A 26,248-nucleotide genomic window follows, 5' to 3' on the forward strand; every position below is an offset into this window, starting at 1 on the left:
GGAGTGAGGCGCGCCGGGAGGCGGGGGGGGGGGGGGGGGGGGGGTGAAGGGGCTCAGCCTGAGAGAAACAAATGACATAACCACCTTTTTATCTGCATCTGTTGGCTGGACTAGTGACTTTACTGCACAGTGGGATTTCCTAAGAGAACATATTTATATTTTCCATCTGAATTCCCACCGATCTCTGAAGTAAATTTGGAAAGCAGTCTTCAACTTTGCCTTGAATGCATGCACACCCACACGTGCACGACACAAACGCACAAAAGCGTTGCTGTCTGCTCTCACAGACTCCTGATCCAGCAGGCGGGAGCTCCATGTCTGAGCACAGAGGCAGCAGCAGATCCACCCTCAGCCTGAGCCAATGTGTTGGCTAGCTGCAGTAGCTAGCCATTCAAATGGCCTCTCCCATCTCCAAGCAAGACAGACACATGCTTTAACCCTTTGAGTCCTTCTCTTCTCTTCTCTTCTCTTTTCTATTCTATTTTTTCTTCTCTTCTCTTCTCTTTTCTATTCTATTCTATTTTTTCTTCTCTTCTCTTCTCTTCCCCCCCAGCCAGTCAGAAAAAGCAGCAGTGCTAAGACGTGTGTGAGAGAAAATTTAAAAAAAGCAGACGTTGTAGCAGGCAGTCAGCTGAACTCAAGTGAGATGTATTGCCTTTTCCCCCGTTTTCATTAGTGCTTGTCATGTATATTTAAAACTTTTGTGGAAGGAGAGAAAACAGAGGCATTTTGTCAAATTTAATAACTTTTTATACAAAATGCTTCTGTGGGAAATGCAGCGTAAGCATAAGAAAAGAACAAGTAGTTATTATTATTATTATTTGGGGAAATAAAAAATGACATATAGGAAATAAAACAAAGCTGCTGCAAGGGTTCTATATTTTATCCGACCTCCATTAAAATTTGGATGAAAATTATACACTACTATTTACTTTTGAGATTTGAAAATGAAAATAAAATAAAGTGTAGCACTTGATGTCTTACTGTACAAAGCTGCTGTCGACGCCTTTGACATAACTATATTTAAAAATTAGAAAAAAAAAAACTCTGTCTTGGAACTTTTTGACCTTGTACTTTCTGATGTAATTCTGTTGACGGTCCACAGCTCCACACCTCACACCTGTCTACGCCTCATCGTGTCTAAAACACAGTTCTACTCTTTAGTCCTTCAGCAACTCTTCAGAGTCACTGAATCCAAGCCTTTCATCCATTTTATGGCCACACCAATGACAAAAGTCTCCTTAAAGTTGCCCAGAATTGCTTTTGTAAATCAAAACCCAGACAAGTGGTGAGCTGGTGCCTTGTTGTAATCAGTTCTAACCACTGACAATACATGGAACACACTCTCACAAATTGAACGCATCTGGGAGGAAAGTTTTGATTTTGTTCTGTGATGTGATCTTTTCACAGACACCAAATAGTGCAAACATTGTGTGAGGGATGGGGCGGCGGCGGCATCCATTTTGGTCACTGATGTCAGTCGTCAGATATGTGCGCAGGGCCGACGAGAGAACAAGCGGAGCACCGCTCTCCGTAAACACCAAAACAAACCACTCGCTGTCTAAAATATTTATGCTAGAATAAAAAAATATCAAAGCTCGGCCATAATCAGTCCCAGTGCAGCTGTATTAGTAACGCTAGAGAGAGAGAGAGAGAGAGAGAGGGAGGGAGAGAGGGAGCAACAGGAGCGAGTCCACTGTAGAAGAACAAGAGGCTTGTTTCTAGTTTCTTGTTTCTTGTTTGTTGTTTCTTGTCGATAATGTTTTCAAGGTTGAGACCCCACGCCACGTCTGATCACCCAGAGGGGGGGGCCAGGGTGGGAGGGGGAGCACAAGGTTCTTTCTTTAATCACATGCTTATATTAAGTATGATTTTTTTTCTGTCTACGTGGTCCACTCAGCGTGCACTCAGATCATCACTAAAACCCCGACCATCAGCGTGTACTCAGATCATCACTAAAACCCCGACCAAAAATAACATTTCTGACTGAACTTTATTTTGTTTCTATTTTCTTGTTTTGCAGGTGACTGAGATGCTGCACAGGATGAATCAATGAAAACACTTTCATTTCTACTTCGACATGGAACTCATATGGATGACAGTTATTTACACAGCCCCCTCACCCCCCCCCAAAAAAAGGTGGATTTCAGCCCTAAAATGAGAAGCCTCTGTGATATTCATTAACCACAGTCATCCCTGAAAATCACTGCGGTGAGTTTTTTCCACGTCCCTCTCAGAGCGCTGATGAAATAACAGTACATTGAAGCAATTTGTGTTGAGATCATATTAAGACCCGGGTTAATGCCAAATTGGACCGCGGCACTGTGCTGGTCGGTAATTAAAATTCCACGGCCATGACAAGGGTACTATTTAGTCTCTTATGGAAGTAAATTTTTGCTGAAGGCCCAGCATTGAACAACCTTCCTAGGAACAAACTGTTATGAAAATGCTGACTTGTCAAAGTTTCTACACTCTGGGCTTTTCAGATGCCACTGTTGACAGTCAGATTAGTCAACGGACAACATGGGAGAAACAACAAGTTAAACAGCCATTTTAGGATAACCTACCAACTGACAGGTATTTATTGTCATTGCAGAGACAACTGCACATTTGTGTCAGGTGCATTTTGCAGCATATTCAGAATGTTTTGGGGTTTTTTTTTTGGGTCAACCTGTAACTTGTGTTTTATTCTGTCGTGGTTTGCAGGTGCAGTTGACTAAGACATACGGGTTTCATTTGCAGTAACAAAGGCTCACAATGAGTCTAATCCACCAGAGCTTGAAATGACTGAAGTTCCCCCACACTCTGTACAGCAGGCTAATAGTTTTGGAAGCATAAATAGGCTAAGAGAACTATTGTTTTGTTTTTTTTACCAGATGACTTTCCTGATGTAACATTCTCCATTTTTCTGAATGTGGAATGATCATATAGGAGGAGCATGTGGAACATTGACCAGGGAGACAAGCCACGTTGAGAAGGTCTGAACATTACAGTATAATGACATGATGTTGGATGTTGAAGATAAAGATGCAAAACAGTGAGTGTTGACTGGAAAAACCAGAAAACATAAAGGCAGGGTAGAATCCTTCATGTCAAATACTAAAACACAAACATCCTGTCAAACCCTCCAACTGGCTTAGACAAATGTTGAATAGTTTTATATATCTTTTACAAAAGGAGGCCTAGAAAAACGATGCCATAAAGAAAAAAAAAACATCTGGCGTTCACCTGACCTAAAGTAAAGTTGATTTAGGTGTCAGAAAACCACAGTGACCTCAGCATGACCTAAAAAAACAAAGCAGCAGCTAATGACTGCAACTGTTTCTCTTATTTATTTTCTGATGTGGCCTTGGTTTGTGCTCTGACTCAGCAGCAGCAGCAGCAGCAGCAGCAGCAGCAGCTGCGTCAGCCAGGCTTAGTTGAAGTGACACAGGTAAAGCACAGCAGCCGTAAACACTTTCATTAACCCTGCACAGCTTCCATTAACAGCACAGGAAAGCACAAACAACACGGCAAACGACTTTGTGTTTGTAATGTTACCATTATCTACAGGCAGAATATCCAGTTTCTCCGTGACTGGAATAGAAATGATCAACACTGTGCAACTGCTGATGCACAATTACACTGGCTGTTTGACAGGCAGCTGACACGCACTGCATCCTTGAACCTTCTCGAGATTCGAGAGTCTGTCGAGAACAACAGCATCAAACGCATTTGTGACGTCAATGTGTCTTTGGAAGAATTTTAATTTGTTCATTTTTTATGAACAAGTGTGGAGTGAAGAATGTTTAATTCATTCATTCATTTATTTAACCATCTATTTATTCAAATTGTTTTAAAATCGGCTACAGGAGCTGCTGTGAGTGTGGGTGGTGAAAAGAGAAAAAAACTGGAGCTGCCTCATTGGCTCCCATTAAGCCTTAAAGACCCTGTAACAGGACAGAAACTGCTGCTCAAACATCTGGATCGAAGTGGCCGGTGACGCTGGAGATAAAACAACAATCTGGTTTGTGTGATTAAACCAGAAGCAAAACAGAAGTGAGATGCTGTAAATCCAGCGTCTATGCTAAGTGTGAGCACGTACAGCGGTGAAGAAACGCCTGCCGGCCCCAGCTTTCACGAATGCCTGAAATGTCTGGGATTCCATGGGAATGGCTCCAGTAGCGAGGGTTCGCAGGGTGCAGTTCCAGAGAACAGAGTGCCAGAGCAGTTAAGTCAGCTCAAAGGAAAGGACTCAGTGTGTGTGTGTGTGTGTGTGTGTGTGTGCGCACATACTGCTTTTTGTTAGCTCTTAAGATCCTTTACTCCTGTGATCCACTGAGCCTATAAGTACCAGTGGTTCTCACAAAGACATGAGCCTCCTGAAGCGTCCATTAGGGCTGAACTTAGGATGAGTCGTGTTTGATAAAGATGATCACAGATATATCTGACACTGGTCAGACTTCATTTACATACTGACCAGCAAACTGTTGAGGCTCAGGGAAAACGTCACCCTGTGTGAATTGGACACCAGATGACCAATATATTCACGTCTGGTCTTGTCTGATATATTTATATCTGATATATTTTTTTTAACTTTCATACCTGATTACATAGCAGTTGTCTATAAAAGGAATCAGGTCAAACAGCCTGACATTTAATCTACAAAGTGAGGTCTATTAACTGGATTATATAGTCAACGAACAAAATACCCACTCAAGTATTTTCCGACATATTTGTCATTCCACACGTGGTAGCCAACTTTAGTCAAAGCTTCTCTTGTTTAAAAATAAATAGCAAATAAGTTTAAAATGCAAAATGTAACAAAAAAAAAAGGCAGCAGACCACAGGAGTTCTGACCCTTCCAGATGTATCTCAACATTCACACTAGTAAACTCTATGAAAAGTCCAAACCACCACTTTGGCTTTTTATAACCCACATATGGCAAATAAAAATATAAAAAAGCTACGGGTTCTATCAATGTCAGTTTCACTTCGGCCTTAAAAATAATCAAGGTGTTTAACAATATCCTTCTAATTCCCCTCAGACAGATTTACTAGTTTGTCTTCCTTCCTGCACGGCTGACCTTCCTGGGTCACCCAGAAGTATTTTGGTCTCATAAAAGTGTCTAATGCTACCAGGGCGTCACTTCAGGCCAACACGTCCATTCATAACCTCTGGGAGGAAGCACGTCCACAAAGACAGGAAACAATTGGGAAGAACTTGGACAACCTCCATTGTTCAGAGTGGAAAAGGATCGTGGAGGCACCGCTGAGCACTGCGGCGCTGCAACCACGTCAACACGGAGAAGAGCGGAGGTCAACGCCGAGCGTGGACCACTCCTTTTACCCTGACAGGTGACCTCTCTTTTCCTTCCGATGCAGCCAACGTGAATGACTGATGTCTTCATATCCACGATTACACGCCCGTGTCACGCTCGCGTTTCCTAGCAGCAAGACTAAACAATGGCAGCAAACACCAACAAGCGAGTTATGTCTCTACAAGATTTACAGTTCGTGTTTGTGTTGCCATCGAACACACACTGACCCTGAGGCATCTCCGACCTTATCTCATGATTAGCCCACAGACAAATGTGAAGTGATTAAATTTAGATCTGGCAGTGGACCCTCACCTGACCTGGCACCGATTACGGTAATAAACTAAATGTCACAACATGCGACAAAACAGCCGTGCACTCCTGGCGTTCACAGGCCACGGGTGCAAACGTGGAACAAGGGAGTCGAGAGCCAAAGCAGTCAGAAGGAGAGGGAAGAGGAGGAGGAGGAGGAGGAGGAGGGGGAGGAAGATTAGTATGCTAATGCTCCACGTTGAGGGAGCTCATTAAACATGTAACAGATGTAAATGCAGTGAAAGCTGCAGTGGTGGCGGAGGACACTTCCCCTCGGGTTTCTCATCATCATCTCTCACAGATGTAGATAATTAAGATCACTTTTGAATAATGTGTGCAAAATATTGGCCTCCTGGGAAATAACTGCTGGTTTATTGGGAATCGCCCAGAGCTCTGCAAAGGACCTGTGTCATAAAAGGTTCCACAAAAAGGACCAGCGCGAGACAAGGTCTGTCCCGGCAGGATTTATCACTCTGTGTTCACCGAGCCACACTTCAGACGCTGATATAAAATATACATGATTAAAAGTCATTTTAAGCATCTGTTTATGTGTATTTTGATGTACTGCATACATACAATCCCATTTAACTGGTAGGTTTTGAGAGTTAAAAGTTAAAAAACATCCGATCCTTCGGACAGCTGCCGGACTCCTCCCATTCACACTGTACGTCTCACAAATAAATGGTTCCAAATCATTTTGAGGACAAGTGCGTTCACTTCAGCAGTCATAAACACCATGTGGTGGCTGCAGATTTTCCGGCTGAATCGGAGCCAGTTTTTTCAGCTGCCAGTGTGTCTCAGACTGAGCTGTCATCCTTACAGCCTGACAAGTTGTGCTACACAACAGCCCAAATGCCAGTGAATTCATATGCCTCTTATCTTTGAATGAGAGTTTACACGACTGCCTGACACTTTGATTTCACAGTAAATTACACGTTAAAACCTTAATGTTCCCGTTAACTATGATCCAAGACATTTAGGAAGATAAAGCTGGGGTTTTGGTTTTTTTTTAGTAAACGCTAAATGTTTTAAGAACACATCTCAGATATAGTATAAACTCTTATAAAGCTTTCTAGTTCAGTTTAAAATTAATTTTGGAAATGACCTAAAATACAAATTTTGTATTTGAGTACGGCAAAGTTCAAGGAATACTCTAATCTTTTCTTGTGTTTTCAGAGAAAAAAAAACTTGTCTAAATCCTGGAAAAACATTTTTTTCTTTACATGAAAGCCTGATAATTCCATCTCAAATAAAACTCTTGGTGAGGCAACAAAGCTGCTGCACACAGTGACGCATGTCTGTGTTTGTTGTTGTGACAGCTGTCTGTAAGGAGTGTATTAGTGTAGCCTGTGGTCAGGTCTAATCACCTCTGATAAAGAGCATCTCCTGCAGCCCTGCTTTGCCACTTAAGCAAACGGACGCACCTCCTCCACCATAAAACGGCGAGGGGAATTAGTGCAGGCTGTTTTGTTCAAAGAGCTGGGAATAGATACGGACTGAGAGTCTAAACACAGGAGCTGGGCCAAGCCCTGTGGTCCTGCAGCTTTGTTTTATTCCTGGTGGAGCGTGTGTGTGTGTGTGTGTGTGTGTGTGAGCTGCTGTCAGGTCTGACTCTTTGACCACATCACCATGACTTGTTCTTTTTGAACGCATGTGTTTATATGTGGTGGCAACACCTTTTTCATGTTGATCGTACAAGAATTTGTGAAATGGAGAAACATTTTTTGAACTATAATACAGACACAGTTAACGTGTACTTTAACCTCCAACGGCGGTGATAGAATTATTTAGGTCTTCAAGTATGATTACTGCGTACCAATGTGTATTTGTCTTTCGATTTGAATCCATATTTTACCTCTTTTCCTTTTTCTTTTAACCCTGCCTGTTTTCTCAAAACAACAACTGATGAAGACGTTCCTCAATCGGTGAAGATTAAAGAAGCAGAGATTGGATCTCATATTGACTTGATTTAAGAATGGTATGGAGAAATGGCTGAAACAAGCTGAGCACCCAACAGAAGACGTGGGGGGGGGGGGGGGGTAGCAAAGTGTTACACAAGCTCAGGCTTCTATAAATGAGGTTGTAAAAAGTACGGCATGAACTGCAAAACAATGAAGTCACTGCAGCAGCAGGTAAACAGAGGGGAAAAAGTGCAACATTTAACCAGCTTTAAGAACTACAGTCAGTCTATAAAAAGTACTACATCTGAGGAGGGCACAGAAGCCCAGCTCTCTCTCTCTCTCTCTCTCCTGTGGTCGGAGCTGGGGCTTGACGGCTCTTTTCATGCTTTAGTGAAAGTAGGCAAAAAAACCCACAGATCCCAGACCACAAGACCGCAGGCCCTGCCCGTGCCCGTCGCAGTCCCATGGCCGGGGATCAGTACTTGCCAGCGAACATCTGCTGTTGATTCATCAGGAGAAAATGGCAAACAATTAGAAAACCATAGGCTAAGAGAGCTTTTATGTAACATATCCACCCTGACATTCACCACATCGCCACAATCTGACAATGAGCCGCCTGGGCCCGCTCTGCAAATGTCTTTAAGTCTTTTGTAATGACTGAGTGAAATTACCTTAAGCCAAAAGTAATAAGTGGAAAAGCTATTAAAAAAACAGCTATTCACTGGAAAGGGCAAAAGCAAACAAATGGTTTTACTAAACTTTGTAGAAAGTGCACGGCCGCGACACCAAACACACACATGAATGAAAGAGACACAGAGGCAGAGACATGGGTCCAGGACATCGTTACGTAACGGTGTGAGCTGAGGTGTTCACACATCACCCATCCACAAAATTCTTCATTGCACTGGACTTTTGGCAGCCGGCAGCGAGTGGGCTCGTCATTTCACTGCCAAAGCCAGGACACGGGCAGAGCAGCACATGTTTTACCTCCTCCACACGGAGGACAGAACTACGGCCCAGTCCGAGTGAAGACTAACAGCCTGACTGGTCGACTGTAGGATCACATTAGGAACACAGGCTGTTTACACACAGAACTTTTTAAGTCCTAAACATGAGCACATGACTCCACTCCACTGACTTTTCAAAGTTTAAAGGAAATAAAATTAAAATTTGTCACAATACACACACACATATCTACATATACTATATGTACAAATGTGTGTGTTTATATGTATATGTAAATATATATAAACATATACATATATGTACATATGTGTGTATATGTGTAGAGTAAATACATGTAATGTATGTGTATATACATATATACACACATATTACACATGTAATTCAGGAAGTGACCGCCGCCGCCGACGGCTTCGTCTTTTATGAACGTCTTTTCACGTCCAAGAATTACTGTCTTTGTTTATAGAATGAAATCAAAAGTATTCTTACTTCTTTGACAGTGGTTCTGAGTCCAGCAGCGTTCGCTGAACTGTCCGTTGATGGTCGTGGTGGGACAGGTGGTCTTTCCGATGGCTGCCCCGGGACACACATCCCCACACTCCCTGTCATTCTTGTTGGCCATGATGTAGTTGTCCGCCACCGAATCCAGAACCTTGGACCAGTCCAGAGTGGAAAGGTAACAGAGATCTGGGTTCTTCTCGATCCTCACAGCTCCTCGTGTGATGTTCATCAAGCTGTAGAGGCCGATCTCACGCAGCTGGAGCATTTCGAACGCAACCAGGGCGTAGTTGAAGAACAGGTTGTTGCCTCGGATGACCGTCAGGTTGGGGAAGAGGTCGCTGAGACTCTCCAGGCCGTAGACCCTGAACACCAGCAGGTAGTCGGTGATCACCGTGAGCTTTGGAAAACTGAGGCCCCGGAAGTCCTCTGTCTTGGTCCTGAACATGAGCAAGATCTTCAGGTGGCCTTCGATCACGGTGCAGTTCTCGAGGGCCTGGAGGCTGGTCACACTGTTTCGAATGTCCTGCTTGGGACAAACTGTGAAGACAAGAAATGAAGGACATCATTATTTGACACCATCAAGAAAAGAGAAAAAAGGGGAACATCCAGAGACAAGATTGGAAATAAAGAATAGAAGAGATTTAAAAAAAATATATATCACAAATGTATAAAAGTGACTTGTTATTTCCAGGTTAAAATAAGATTAAATTATATTTTAAAAGGTTTTGCTCTGATGTAGTGAAAACAAAAGGCACGTTCATGTATCGGTATCACAGTTGAGATTTAATTCACTAAAAATTTAATTTAATTTGTGTCAAAGAGGAACTTTTTTTAAAATGTATACAGAAATAAATCCACTATAAAAGAGCTGTACTTTGAGGTAACAGCTCCCAGGCTGGTGGACAGCAGTACGACTGCTGTACCACTGTACGAAGTGGCACAACGATGACTTTTGGATGTGGAGAAAACATTCCTAACGTCTGATTGCTGCAGCCGAGCACGGCCGAGGACATTAGGCAACACGTCTGCTCTCTGAACTGGAAAAACAGGGTTCACGAAGTTAGACAGGCTGGAGGAGGTGGGGAAAGAAAGAGGTGTCGTCAAGTCATTAGAGGGATTACTTTACTGAAAAGTGTGCAGCTGCTTCTCTGACACTGATGAAGACCAGACTATTTTCATTGACATTTTGTTTAGAAACCACATATCTGGCAGCAGGCCACCATCAAATAAGGAGCGCTGTCATCACGGCGAGACGGAACTCATCCTCGGTTGTGCCGAGATGATGTGTGTTGCTACTGTAACTCAAAACCATAAAAAAAAAAAACATAGCTAATGCTTTAAACATATTTGACTATGAGTGGGAATGGTGTACTAATAGACTGTTAATAGATATGGAACATTGTCAGTCGTGACTTAGACACATGATCAGATTTAACGAGTAATTCCTTCACTATGCCGTTGAACAGATGTGTGAAACACTGCACCTTAAAATGATACCTTCATATTTTGAATACATATACTCAGGAAACGCTTGTCCGACAATATTTGAGAAAGTCTTAGCAAACTTGTAAATTATCAAAACTCTGAGTGGTTTCCCGACACCAGGGGAACACATCAGATCTTTGCTGAACGTCATCTGAGCTGCAGCTGAGCAGTGAACCGTCTGTGCTCCAGAATACTTCTGCAAAATATATCAAACACTTCGCAATGTGGGAAGTGGAGTACAACCGTAATGAGGGTTTCCTAAGCTCTCTCTCTGGAGACGTGCCAACCTCTTTGTCACACGCATGTGCTTGTGACATAACGCAATAAAGTAATGGTGGTCATAAAGCTGTTTTCTTTTGCAGGTGCATCGCGGGACATTCCAGGCCCGGTTTTACAGTTCACAAGTCACGGGTGCAGCTGGAGGTGTGCTGCCTGGTGAGAGAGCTGTGTTTGTTTACCCAGCGACCCACCGTTGAGATGGGCGCATCAGGCCAACTGGTTAGCCCTGTGGGAAGGTGACATAACAGCGCGGCGTGCAGGTCTTTATGGCACAGAGTCATTTTACACTTTCTGTTGCGTAACGGTACCAGACAACTGCTTTACCTATGCACACAGACTCCGTCCAATCACTGGGCCTGAACAGAAAATGTATGATGCCAGCTAGAAATACGTACGAACAGTATCTCAAAACACATGTTTAAAACTAGGGCCAACTGAGAGCAACCTGAATCCTACTGCCTTCAGTAGGTGTGCACTTTTTCCAAAAAAACAAAACAAACAAACTGTACTTTCAACATGTTCACAGCCAGCGGACTGCAGAGTAACGGACTCTTTAGGAAAACAGTGACAACAAAAGGCTTTAAGATTCCACACGCACGGCCAAAGAAAACTGTTTATCAGCCGAGAACGCTGTCAGCACACAATACAGGGAGATAGTGATTGTGTGGACGCAGCTGAAGACTGAGTGACCCTGTGGAGAAGCCAAGCCATCACAGGGCAGCGAGTCCAAACTCCTATCAGTGTACACTTTCAGCCTGCCCAGTATTTTTAGCACCACATTCCCAATAGAAAATCTAATACACTCCAGCCGTACCAATAGTGGCTCGCATTGGAAACTGGAACATGGCAGCCCTGGTGTGTAAGTGAGGAATTTTAAAGCGGAGAAAGAACTGGCCAGGCTGAGTTCACCATGTGCGAATACTTAGTTTAGGAACAAAACTCTGGCAAAAGTGAGAGGGAAAAGAAAACTCCAAAAAAACCAAAAAAAAAAAAAAAACCACCACCACCCCACAGGCACATACACAAGTTTTGTTGTGGCAGTGAAGGTGACGGAGTTTAGTCTGCAACGACGGACACAAATCAGGCAAAACAAACCAGGTGCAGGACAGAATTAGGAGGGAAAGAAAAATCTGGTAGACAACACAAAGGTTACTACAGCAACTAAGCTGGCTCCTCATACGTCACCTACTCTGAGCCAGACGGCCAAACACCACAATGGCATTACAAACCAGCCGTTAGGGTCATTAGAGGAACAGATTTCTATTGGCTCATGCCATTAGACTCTATCCCTGTTACTACAGCAGGACGACCATGGATTTTTAAAATAAAATTAACACTTTATAAGAGAAATTATGTGAAAATACGTATACAGATAATAACTGTGGTCTTGTTTTTATTAAATTATACATTTTAAAAAAGGATAACAATCCTTGAATTGTTCTTAATTAAAGGTTTTGATAAATGAATGGTTTATTTATTAAAAATGTGTTTTTTTTTTAAAAAAGTAAAGTAATTTTAAGGTGTCAGGAAATTTTTCAACATTCTTAATTAAATATTTTGACAAGTTAATTGTTTATTTATTAAAAATGTGCTTTTTTTTAAGTAAAGTGATTTTAAGGTGTCAGGAAATTTTTCAACAATGTTTTTTTCAAGTATATAATCAATCAATTCAAGTCTGGAGGAGTAAAAACAAATCCCCAAAATAAGACAGTACAGTCAAAATATTACTGTCATAACTCTGTAAAACAAATTGCATCAGAAACCCAATGTTTTGGACTGAAATTTTATTTTATTTTTTCTTATTTTTATTGATTTATAAATTAAACCAAGTAAAAGAATACATCATAATATTTGTCAAAGTTCTTAGTGGTTTTGTGTACTTTGAGAACGTAATCAAGTGGAGTCAAAGTTGACACGGTGTCCATTTCAGGAACAGAGAAAATGACAGATTAACAATCTTTGGTCAATTTGTTGCTCGTCGCTAATCGAAGAATAAAAGCCTGACGTCGAAACAATGCAACTCTCAAATAAGTGATAAAAATGGTGAAATTTACAACGTGCTTCAAATGTGAACAAGAGACGTCCGTAGCACAGTAAACAACACGTTGACATCAGCGGTCATAACACCACGACCCAACACGTCACACGCATGTCAAATTTTATGCCTCCACACACACACCCTGATGAACATGTTCTGTTGTGCTCGCCATAAATCAGGCCAAATGTGAGGATGCAAATCATGCACGGCGGAGTCACATGAGAGTCCTAAATTTAAATCAACATCCAGTTGACTGGACAGTGCACGTACAGTAGCTCTCACTGACAAAGAGGGAGACAGAAAGTGAAGAAACTTTCATTTTCACATCTGTTCACGGCTCTGATCCACTGTAATTTCTCGTCAGCTGCAGGCACCAACAGGCACTCGTGTTGTGCTGGGGGGAGCTGCATGAGTGAAGGGGCTCGGAGGGCTGTACTACTGAAAGTGAACATTACTGCTGGGCCTCACAGAGAGGTGAGGCCCCGATGAGCAAGAACACACACACACACACACACACAGAGCGGTGATTGCAACACTTCCCTGAAACTAAGATGTGCCTGTTCTGTTGTTCTTCAATTTGCACCTAAACTAACCACAGGTCCACAGGACGACAGGGTGTCGAGGTACATTCACTGTTTACAGACCAGTGTGTGTGATGTAAACCTCAAAAATAAGAAACTAGAAAATGTATTTACTACACTGAAGATGCTCTTTAATCTGAGAAATCGAGTCACTGAGAAATAACTGTTACTGTTAATCACACACTTCAATCTTTAATCAGATTCGAATGGCTCTCCTTCAAAAGGTTCCTAAACGTTGGATAATAAAACAGGATTTTGACCTTTCGTCAACAACACAGGATCAGATACTACAGCAGTTATTCAGTGATATTACTACAACCTGGAGATCATGCTCAAGGGATGAAAGCACGCCTCAGGAGCTCTCAGACAGTATGTTTGCATGTGCGCACACACAGATATTATTTATTTGTTTTCTTACAGTATGTTTGCATGTGCAGTGATAAGACGTACACACAGATATTATTTATTTGTTTTCTACAGATGGCAGGGACAAGAACACAGCACGTTGACTGAGCCGCTGCAGCTCCAGTACCTGCTGAATGTGATCATACGTTTTATTATGGAGAATGGAGTTAGACGTTGTCAACTCTTCAGGTCCAGGATCCAGTCATAAGATTCTAGGACCACCATAATGGATTTGGTTGGTCTAACCTGAGAGTATAACAATTAATGAAATGTTTTATCTCTGTAATATTTCATGTTGCGTTTCAAATATTTATAACCACTCCCTAAAACTGAAATATTCACCATGACCACAGAGACAAGTCCGTTCTTGATCATCTCAACATTTCTCTGTTTACAGAAAACAAAAATGGATGGCGCGCACATATGCAGTAAAAGGTTTGTTTTTTAGGCTCACTGTTCAATCAGTTTTGCTCCAGCTGTCTTTTATACTTCAGATCTACTCTCTTACGCTGCTGAATGAGCTGAGTCTTGTATTACGCCTCTATTGTCAAAAACAGAGATTTCTTCCTAAATTAAATGTGACTAAAAACACTCTAGTCATCTAATACCAAAATAATCACAACATTTGGTCTGAGTTTCACTCGTTTTGAAGTCATCTTTACTTGGTTTCCACCTTGTTTTCAATCTTTGCATTTTGTTCCTCATTTTAAACTACGCAATCTGTTTTTATTTATTTTTTTCAAAACCCGTGAATCGGAAAGTTTATCTGAAGTCAAATGGGAGAAGTGAAGCTTAAAAAAAAAGAAAAAAGAAAAAAGAAACTGCTCTAAGTCTTATGGGCTGTGACACAAAACCTATCAGTCGGTTTAAAACCTTTAAGTTCACATGGGCGAACGGGCCGTGTTGGCAGTGCGCTAATCATTACCTCAGAGTGTAGGAGCGTAACAACAAGGTGACTTCCTCCTAACAGGAGCACGGTGTCAAAGGTAAAGATGTGTCACATAAAGCTTTCTTGACAGACACCTTTGGAGTGCAGGTGTGTCATATTTCACGATGTGCATATTTTTAAACCTGTCATCTAGAATTACATGACTATTGTTGAGCATGACAACAATGATCCAGTCCTTTGTGCTCAGGTTAAACACCCTTATGCCTTTGGTACTTGAGACAACACTGGAAGTGTGTGAGTGATGCGTGCGTAGAGGTGACAGTTCCATCACCTCGTGACTGCACGTCTCATCAGGGAAATAAAACTCACCTGATTTTTTAACAGTTAAAAACACCTGTCCAGGACAAATAGATGTTTGACCCTCATAATCAAACGATCACGGCAAAATAATATGACAGAAAACAAAAGACATCTGACATCTTGTCAAACAGTCGGAGGTGAAATGAGGTTTTTGTTCCTAACATAGTATTTCCTACATTTTCAAGATTTATTTAAATTATCCAATTTGACTGAATTTGTCTGAAACTATTACTCGTTCAATGTTAATCATTTGTCTAAGCGACAGCGACAAGTAGAACATTCAAATACTTCCATTAAGTAGTAAAGTATTTAAATATATCAGACGGCTGTAAAGATCTTTCGTTTTTATGACATTCTTTGAAGAACACAAGGTACATAACAAATTATTTCAAAACGTTTCCCACATTTAATAAAAGCTGTGAACTGAAATGAATTGAAAAAAATAATCTTTCAGGGGGAAAAGTACCGATTGTTTCATAAGTGTGCACGCCCATAAGATTAATCCTTAGCTGAGGAACTATTTGATTTAATCACAGTGTTTAGTCTTTAATTGGTGCTCACCTGACTTTGGTCAAAGATCTCTCTCTGTTGTTGTAGGATTTAAGCTACCGTTCACAGAGCGCTTCTGAAGAATCAGAAAGGCCTCGTTTTTTTAGATATTACTCAGGAGATGAGTACTTTTAAACCAATCAAATGCTCCGGGTCAACTCACCGGAGGGTAAACATTTAATTTTTTTTTTTTCCCATTTATAGCTACAATGTTTTTTCTATAGTGTCACCTTTCTTTATACCAATCAAACGTACGCACACAGACGCCCTCCTGGATATCTATAAAACTTAGCTACAGTTTGTTTTTCCAAAAAAAAAGAAGAAATCAACGCCTACATACAGCAAAGATTTACTACAGTACTATATATATATATCACACAATATGGGGTTTCGCAAGAAGCACCTGATGAACTGCCAACCATGTGTACATGTAACTATCAGTTTAAACAAGAATGTTTTACTTGAGGTGTGGTTCTCCTCTGGGAAACAAAAACACCTCGCACTGAAATGCAAGTTACCGCATCAACACAGGCTAGACTTTTATTGAGCATAATTATCAATATATAACGTGCAGGACCTTTCCAAGTGTAATGTTGTAATGAGTAGATATTTATCTTAAAGACTTACTTCCTGCTCTGTTTTTTTTTTTTAAAAAAAAAGCACCAGGTGCAACCTCAGGTTTTTTTTTTTTTTTTACAAAGTCGTGTTTGACTTTTGTAAAAAATAAAGATTGTTGCACATTTTAAGGTCTGTGTTTAAATTCTTGTTCAATTCAAAGCAAAACGTTCCTTCTGTCTTTTTTGTCCTTTCCGTCCTTTTGCTTTTACCATAGTCTCTGATGGTTTGTTTTTCCCTTTGTGGATATTCTCTACCTGCATCAGGGCCTTGTCTACATTGTAAACATTGCCATAAGGACTTATTTATAGTTTATCTGAAACAAATCATCATTGATTTGGAATTGTATTTTATTTTTTCTGTGAGAATATCTGTTTTTAGGAAGAATAGAGTTTTGAAAAAAGTTCAGTTATGATAACTATTATTAAGTCAACTGAAGGGTACTTGGAAACAGTACTATTTAATGTACAAAAGGGCGGCGTAAGTCATCAGGTTTTGGTCATTTAGCCACATTTTTGTACTTGAGGTGACACAGTGGTTGATGTAAACCACCGTTTTTTTTTCTTTCCAACAACAAGAGAAAAGACGAAAACAAAAGAATGCAAAGACACAGACGTTGTTAGTAACTCAGTTATTATTCAGTTTGTACACGTCCAAACACATGCTGGTGTCTGGACGAACTGCAGCGCGACAGTAAGTAGGTGAGTTTTCACTGCCCATAAATAAATGTTTATGAGCATGCAACTCGTCAGAGCTGAGCAGCAAAGAACCTCGGAAGAGTTTTTCCCTTCAACGCTGTTCAGTACACTTCATGAAACCAGCCAGTGAGAGGCCCAGCTTCAAATCTTCCATTCTGTGGTTCAAACTTAAGTCTGGGAGCAATGTGTAGTAGTGTGTGTGTGTGTGTGTGTGTGTTGGGGGTAGGAGAGCGCAGCGCAAAAAAAACACACAACATACTTTTTGATTTATATCTCTACGGTCTTGTTCTGACTGGTTCTGACATCACTCCGTTCTCCCTTCACCAAAATCTGATAATGTGTCAAACATCCTTCCAATCATGGGAACAGGAATCATGGACAGATTACAATGGATCGTTGTTACATCGAGTCTGAAGCTGGGCCCGGGGACGTACACGTGTTGTGAGTAAACAGAGAACATGTAAACAGTAACACACACTCCTCTTTAATATATAATCTAATGTTTCCCCGTAACATTACACAGAAGAAACTGGATTAAATGCAGGCTGCTGTAATGGTGCTTCTGTGCTCGAATTAAAGGAATATATTTGGGTGTTTGTTTTTTTCATTTAAAGAGACATTTTCAGAGAAACCATTTTGCCTAAATATCAGCCAGCCTTCACAGCTTTAACCAATGCCTACACTGAAAATTCCTCCTTGATAAGAGGCTTTACAACAGAAGGGACGACGTATTAGCCAATATATGTTCAATCACCAACTGTTATTTTTATCAATCAATCAAGCAGAAGAAGAATCAAGAATCTTTATTTGTCACATGCATGCATACCAAAGTGCCAGAAAAGACGAAAAAAAGAATTCTAAAATTATAAAACTATATAAGATAATAACTAATGGTGATTAGGAATGGTTTGATTGTGCAGAGAAGAGGAGAGGTCGGTGTTTGTGGAGGTGAACGTTATCAAACATTTACAATATTACAGTATTCACAATATTTGACCAAGAAAATTCAATATTTATATGACGTTGCCTGGGAGGTTGACTTTCTCTGCCGGAATAAAAGAGTTCAAATTGATAAACATGAAGGTCACACTCGCAGTTGCCAGAGTTACTGTAATTATACTTTGTTCAAATGTCAAATATAATAATAATAATTAATATACGGTTAGTGATGACGCGGTAGAGGCTGAACATGCAGACATGTTTAATAAATGACGGTGGAACTACAATATTTTGCTAATTTACTGCAAGATTTATGAGTGAAACAATTGACTGACATCCACCACACTTGCTAATTTACTGTAAGATTGTGAAACAATTGACTGACATCCACCACAGGTCATCAGAACTGACCTCTGGTAAGTGACCTCTGGTCATGTTGTTAATGAAAACACCTACAGTACAGCAGCTTAAACAGCACTGATGCTGTGTATTTCCTCATACTGTAGGTACAAACAATATTTCCTTATAATAAAAAAACAAAAACAAAACAGTTTGAGTTCACGCAGCCAATGTGGAGTTTGACTAACGTGGTTATCAGGGGGGTCTGTGGGCTGTGAATATAAAAGATTGTCAGGGCTTTTTGTTCCATTCCCACAGTGACCACAGCTACAGATCAAGTCTCGTCCCTCGCCCGGACACTCAATTCATTCATGTTAAATCTCAGAGCACCGACTTATTTGGGACAAAACATTTTGTTTACAGATCCCGCAGACCTAAAACGGCCGATAAGTGTTGACCTTTGTTCCTTCAATGCAGCTGCCGGCTACAGCCTGCTGCCTATGTGCTTCAAAAACAATCACTAAACAAGAAGAAATCATTGTGACAGCATGGCAACAGGACGCCTGCAGTGAAGAATAATGACTCTTTTAATACCTCTGTAATAACAACGTTAATCGGCGAGGTCATATATAAATATTATTATGACACTTATTACTATTATTATTATTTTTCTTCTCTTTTAGTAGATTGCTTGTTTATTGTCATTTATTTTATTATATTAAAATAAAGATTTATTTTATTTTTTTTGACAGTAGTTCAAAAATGTTGGATGAAACTTTCAAGAGACATAATTTAAGGGCCCAGGTGTTTCCTTTGGGATTTCTGTGCTGAGGTCAATAAACTGAATAGATTTTATTTATTCTCTGCATATTTCTTAAAATGTGGTTAAATCAGAAACAACAGGACTAAGTACAGATTTTTATCAATTTACCATTAGGAAGAAGAAACTACAATACATTGTGTCTATTCATTTGGAAATTCAAATATAAGGTCAACAACTGTGGTGCTCACCAACTATTTTGTCTTTTATTTCAGAAAATAATCATAATAATATAATATAATATAATAATCATAATATTTTTCTTTAAATACAAATTTATTCAGACTTACCTCAGACCTGATTTCTGAATACATTACATGGATTTAGAGAAACAAACCAAAATTAAAATCATTAATAAAAAGTAAAAATGTTCTGTCTCTCATATTGGTTATTTGTATGAATACAAATTAAACAGGGTTTTAAAAATTATATTTCTTTTTAAAATGAATGATAAGGTATGTAGAGATTTGTGTACCTACAGTAGATACACATTATACATATACATAAACATATACGTATATTCTATGTATAACTTTATTTATATATTTCCTGACTGTTTATTTTCCATGTATTAAATTATTTATTATTAGATATAAATATCGATGAAATATTTTTTTACAAATATACTTTCTATTTAACGAACTATTTTGACCGTTACCTGAAATATAAATCTAAAATGATAATGTTTACACCTTTTTTCCTCAATTTTTTTTTAAAACTCTTTTTCTCAGTTTTGTGCCATTAAATTATTACCATTCGTATCATTTTCCATGTGTCCCAATCCCACTACCACGTATAAAAACTTTTTCCTCCATTCTGACTGCGTACTTGTAACAGCACGTTCCGTTTCGCCAAAATGTCGTTGCAGTGAGCACACAGTGATATAACGGATTATTTTAGTCTGATAAAATGGTTGATGTTCGTGCAGATAAAGCTGTGTGGAGCAGATACTCACTCTCTGCAGCGGCTTGATGACAGCTCATCACGAAGCAGGCGACGGTCAAAACTAAACACAAAGTCCGAAGACACATCACTGACTCTGGGTAGCACACCATTCAGCTCCGGTCTGATAAAAAAAATATATTCCTCGGTAAAGGAGGGAGGTAAAGTTGTTGTTAAAATAAAGGAGGATGCCTTCAGGAGACTGATTTTGTTTTGCGGCGTGGACCAACAGGTAAACAAAAATAAAGGAAAGACATTCCGGAAGATGGGCGGAGGTTCGAGTCCAGCGTGTTCAGTCAAACACAGGCTGAAGCTGCAGCGGCTGCAGCCGAAGTTAGAAGCCTGCGCTGTCCACGCGTGCACCACAGCCCCGTGTCGTGTTCTCCCATAAACAAGGAATAATTAAAACATGCAGCTTCACGTTGTCCCCTGTCACGAAAAAAGAAGTTTAAAACGATCCCTTGCCCTTTGGAAGGAGGAGCTAGAGCCAGTTAGCCGCCTAGCTTCGATCCAGTCCAGGCCACACTCAAGTTTGCGCTGGTCTTCTCCGCAGCACTTTTACGTGCAATAATCTAACGCCGTTTATATGCAATTAATTTACATGCAACCACAAAAAGGCTGCGTGTCTACAAACAGTTGTCAAAAAGAACAGACTTATCTGAACTCTGAAGTGTTATGGAAGTCGTTAACTGCAGGCTGTGGCATGCGTGGCGTCAACGTTTGCATGTCTTTGGGTTAAAAAAAAATCCTCTTCGTTGGAGCAAACATCCAGATTCAATGCTGCTTCGCCTGTTTGCGAAATAGCAGCGTTTTTTTTGGTATCTTTGCTGTTTTGTTTTTTTTTTCTTTGCTCAGTGCAGAGATTTCAGTGAGACTGTGGAAAGCTGGCAAACACTTCACGTCGAGGCTCAGCAGCAGCAGCAACAGCCCACTTTCCCTTTTATATTTATTTATTAAAAAAAAAGAAATTATAATTCAGGAATTATCTGTAACATCAATATTGATACGATCCGAGTGACGCTCCTGCTCCCCCAGTTCCCTGGTGCGACGGGACAGAACGCGAAACGACGGCGTTGCTGTAAAGTTTTGCAGTTGTTATGATAATATTTTTCTCCCCGTCTCTTCTCGCACAGACAGAGGTAGATGGTCGAGTAGAGTCTCCTCTCCAGCAGGACCTGCAGGATCCAGTTCTTCTTCTCCTTCTCAGCCTCTCCACCAGTAAACAAACCCAGCCAGTGAGCCAGATGGGCTTCAGGGGAAATACGGACTGGAGCTTATTGGATTACACTACAAACCCATCCAAGTGTCAGACCGTTAAAAAAAGAAAAAAGAAGCAGTTATGTGCAGAGTGGAACACACACGGACTGTTATTTGATTCATAAATACAATACACATAAAGTGAAGACATAAGTGAGAATGATCAGGAGGCAAAGAACAGACAGAGCCATAGATCATATATATATATGTATATATATATATAAAACACGGACCCAGTCAACCTTTAGGGAAAAAACTGTATTAAATTTGATGTAACAGTCAGTTGTTTTTTCCCAGATATTCTCACAGACTTGAGATTTAAACGAGATTTTCCTTTTTCCTTAATCTATGTATTTCTTTTGAGCGTCTGCTTTTTTAAGGAATCAGATTTTTGTCTCATAAACTTTGATTTTTCTTCTCTTGGTTCGACAGCAGCACTCCATCCTTGGTGTTGTATTACTGCCACCTACTGGGTCTGTTTACCACTGTTGTAACAGCAAAATCTGTTTTAATAATGTTATGAATTGTAAGTATAAAATAAAGGAAACAGAAATCTTTTTTATTTTATGCTCTGTAATAATTGATACATTGATGAAAATACAAAAAGAAATCATGTGAATGCATTCCATCTTTTTATGTAACTGACTTTTTTTAGGGGGAAAAATTGCTGTTTTTATGTAAACTTGAACTGCACAGTAAGCAGATAGACAGTTTATGGTTAACCCGGTGGTTAAAAACCCCACATATAATGTAGAGCAGTAAACTCCAAATTACCGGGGCAGGGTCACATGAGGGGCCCCTCAAAGGTGTTGTTATGTTGAGCAGCTTCCCACCTAATTTTGTTAGAGTAACAAGACACACTTCTGCGGACATGCTGCTTATTTATTTTGTGACATATTTGGCGTTCAAACAAATTCTTTCTAAATATTTTGCACATGATTTGTGGTTTTCTTCTTCTTATGTAAACCCTAGATTTGGTCATGTAATGGAAGAATGTGATTCAAAAACAAAGTGGGAGTGAAACGTCAAAACACAGACGTCTTTTTCCGATTAAAGCAATATAAAAATATTAAATTTTAGCAGCTACGATTGTCTGTGTTTGGTAAAAGTTTTGTAAAAGTCCTGTTCATATATAACGAGTTAAGAGGAAAAAACACAGGAGGAAATTGAACTCTTTATTGATGCAGCCACAAAAATAGAATTTAATTTTTGTTTTGATCTTCACACTCAGACAGACCGGAGGAAAAGGTAGCCTTGTTTTCTCACCGCAGAGATGGAAATATCTGTGATTTTGCTTCCTGTCATGTTCCACAGCTTCTGCTCCTCAACTGCTTATTCACTACCTGTTTACCACCGGACATCAGCAGCAGCTCTGAGGCAAGATAATTATATCCTGTTTTGTACAATAACAGATTTACCCAGAGAATATGAATCTAAAAAAAACATTCTGATCATCTGTGTGACCTACACCACACACAGGAGCAGTGGGCCACACTTCTAAGTCCACCTGAGCAGCAAGGAGTTCTTGGCCCATTCTGATCATCTGTGACACACAGGAGCAGTGGGTCCACCTGAGCAGCAAGGAGTTCTTGGTGCTGGATCATCACACCACGGCCCGGCACTTTTGGGGATTCGAACCATAAAGCCTGCCATTACAGGACGTAGACTTAAAGAGACTGTAAAGCCATGAAGAATCCCAACGAGGATGGGATTGGAACACAGGAGTGTAGAGCGCTGTGGATTAGCGGTCCATTGTTCCGTGAGCAAGGAAGGACTAAGTAAACTCTGCACCGCGGTCTGAACAAGCAGCACTTACAGTGGAGCCGGAGGGAACAAAAGGTCACTGACAGTTTGAAAGTTATGAGCCACTGAGCCAACTGGAGCAGGACTGCAGTGCAGTAATATCTTGCCTTAGAGAGAAAGCATGTCTTAAGTATACCTCTGGGTATTATGGACCTTTACCATAATCTCCGACTGAGGCTCGAGAACGTAGGAGTCAGGTTTCCATAATGAGATTAAAGCCAATGGCTGATGACTGACCAAAGCCATGTCCCACTTTCCATTCATCAGGAACACACACACACACAGTTTCATTAAAAAAAACACAGACGCACGCGCACACACACAGTCGCGTCCCCAATTTACTGGTTTCACGCCATTTCACACAAACAGTTTTATTACAGGGAGACGGAGGTTGATGGAAGTCGGATACAAATAATTAAGTGTTCCATTTAGCTCTAATTGAACCAAACTTGTTCTGGGCTGTTTTGCTCAGACCCAGATCATTACACGACATCCACATGTTTTTGAGTCTTAGCTGAACCAAAAAAACAATGAGTCACAGGCACATGACGCCACGGCTGATAGCATGTCGTGTCGCTCAGGACTTCAGAGCTCGTCGTCTGAACTCTGACCTCTAATCCTGACAAACCTCCCTGACCTCTGCTGGGGTCAGCTGTTGACATGGACTGTTCAGCACTACACAGCCTGACTTCTGTGGCTGCTGGTGACTGGGGGGAGGAAGTGGGGGCAGGGCTGGGGACGGTTGATGGTTGAAGCGGACAGATGACCATGTTTACTGTATACGCCTTCTTTTTACATAAACATAGAGCGAGATGTAAATGGAGGAGGTCACCTCACTATGACCAGACGAGTTGATGAAAACTCTTTACACTATATATCATAATATAACTGTGGGTTTAAATAGTTTCTTACTGATTTTAATTATTTTATTAGAGATTCCCAACTGGGTCACATGACTCTGCAAAGCACACAGCTCACTTTATACTTCTTTATTTTCCACCTAGTGCTATGTTAATAAAATCGAGTTATTACAACTGTCACTGTAAGAGTGACTGAGGAGGAGTCAAGATTAAATAAAATCCTGATTTCAAACTATGTTTGGTGAATAATAATAATAATTAATATTATACATGTAATTGTGTCCAGATTTTGGCAGGAGACAATGATTAAAGGGTCACACGATGTCCCCACATCTTAACTTCCTGTTGTAGCCATGCTACGTTCCTTCCGTTGTGTTGTTTCAACATCCAATATTTACATGTAAATTGTTGAAACCCTTCCGTCTGTAATCCAGGCCAAACAGGAATGTTCAGGAAAAGACACCAACTGTGTCATTATATTTGTGATGGTAATGACTTTAAATGGCAACGCAAAAGTACCATTACGTCCAGATACCGTAATACATATATTAAAACGAGGCTCAAAGTCCATTTAATTTTCCCGTAGATGTGAAATGTTAAATAATGCAGTTTTAATCACATTAAACCATAAAATGATTTCATAATTACTGTGACCTTCTCCCACAGGAAACATTAGCTGCACCAGGATCACATGGACCTGGTAAACATAATGCAAAACACTGAACTTCCAGAAAAGTTTGGAAAAGTTTAAACAGAAGAATAGAAGATGAATGTGATCTTATATAAGAGACAGACTTTGACATCTGCTGCCAGCAGCTGCATTCACAACGCCACAGCACGGACCTTTACCTGATTCTGACATATAGGGGGCACCCTGTTAAAATGTGACAGCAAAAAGAACAGGGTCAGAGTTCAGTGAGATAAGAGCCAGCGAGTCTATTCTTCTGTACATACTGTGACTGTCAGTACTTTTACCATCCACATGCTCCCTCAGATGTCTGGGAGAGCCGGCCTCAAAGGTCACTTCATGTGGCCTTTCTAATCTATCATATTTTTCCAGGAGTGACTTTGAGGAAAAGGAGGATTTTTCTCAGACAGACGTTGTGTTTACTGGTTTCACGCCATTTCACACAAACAGTTTTATTACAGGGAGACGGAGGTTGATGGAAGTCGGATACAAATAATTAAGTGTTCCATTTAGCTCTAATTGAACCAAACTTGTTCTGGGCTGTTTTGCTCAGACCCAGATCATTACACGACATCCACATGTTTTTGAGTCTTAGCTGAACCAAAAAAACAATGAGTCACAGGCACATGACGCCACGGCTGATAGCATGTCGTGTCGCTCAGGACTTCAGAGCTCGTCGTCTGAACTCTGACCTCTAATCCTGACAAACCTCCCTGACCTCTGCTGGGGTCAGCTGTTGACATGGACTGTTCAGCACTACACAGCCTGACTTCTGTGGCTGCTGGTGACTGGGGGGAGGAAGAGGGGGCAGGGCTGGGGACGGTTGATGGTTGAAGCGGACAGATGACCATGTTTACTGTATACGCCTTCTTTTTACATAAACATAGAGCGAGATGTAAATGGAGGAGGTCACCTCACTATGACCAGACGAGTTGATGAAAACTCTTTACACTATATATCATAATATAACTGTGGGTTTAAATAGTTTCTTACTGATTTTAATTATTTTATTAGAGATTCCCAACTGGGTCACATGACTCTGCAAAGCACACAGCTCACTTTATACTTCTTTATTTTCCACCTAGTGCTATGTTAATAAAATCGAGTTATTACAACTGTCACTGTAAGAGTGACTGAGGAGGAGTCAAGATTAAATAAAATCCTGATTTCAAACTATGTTTGGTGAATAATAATAATAATTAATATTATACATGTAATTGTGTCCAGATTTTGGCAGGAGACAATGATTAAAGGGTCACACGATGTCCCCACATCTTAACTTCCTGTTGTAGCCATGCTACGATCCTTCCGTTGTGTTGTTTCAACATCCAATATTTACATGTAAATTGTTGAAACCCTTCCGTCTGTAATCCAGGCCAAACAGGAATGTTCAGGAAAAGACACAAACTGTGTCATTATATTTGTGATGGTAATGACTTTAAATGGCAACGCAAAAGTACCATTACGTCCAGATACCGTAATACATATATTAAAACGAGGCTCAAAGTCCATTTAATTTTCCCGTAGATGTGAAATGTTAAATAATGCAGTTTTAATCACATTAAACCATAAAATGATTTCATAATTACTGTGACCTTCTCCCACAGGAAACATTAGCTGCACCAGGATCACATGGACCTGGTAAACATAATGCAAAACACAATGAGAACTTCCAGAAAAGTTTGGAAAAGTTTAAACAGAAGAATAGAAGATGGATGTGATCTTAT

At 40.4% G+C, this 26,248-nt stretch overlaps 1 protein-coding gene across 1 annotated transcript in view; it reads right to left on the reverse strand.

The window, feature by feature from the left end:
* The window catches only part of insra (insulin receptor a), a 40,434-nt gene extending 20,408 nt beyond the window's left edge, over positions 1-20,026 (reverse strand). Inside the window, exons 1-2 of the mRNA XM_008334552.3 lie at positions 19,927-20,026; positions 8,963-9,511 (exon numbers count right to left, since the gene is read on the reverse strand). Coding sequence (XP_008332774.1) covers positions 8,963-9,511; positions 19,927-20,026 — 649 coding nt within the window. The remainder of the gene's footprint in view (positions 1-8,962; positions 9,512-19,926) is intronic.
* Positions 20,027-26,248: the final 6,222 nt, after the last annotated feature.

This window comes from Cynoglossus semilaevis, chromosome 20 (genome assembly GCF_000523025.1).
Source record: "Cynoglossus semilaevis isolate Cse_v1.0 chromosome 20, Cse_v1.0, whole genome shotgun sequence".
NCBI lineage: Eukaryota > Metazoa > Chordata > Actinopteri > Pleuronectiformes > Cynoglossidae > Cynoglossus > Cynoglossus semilaevis.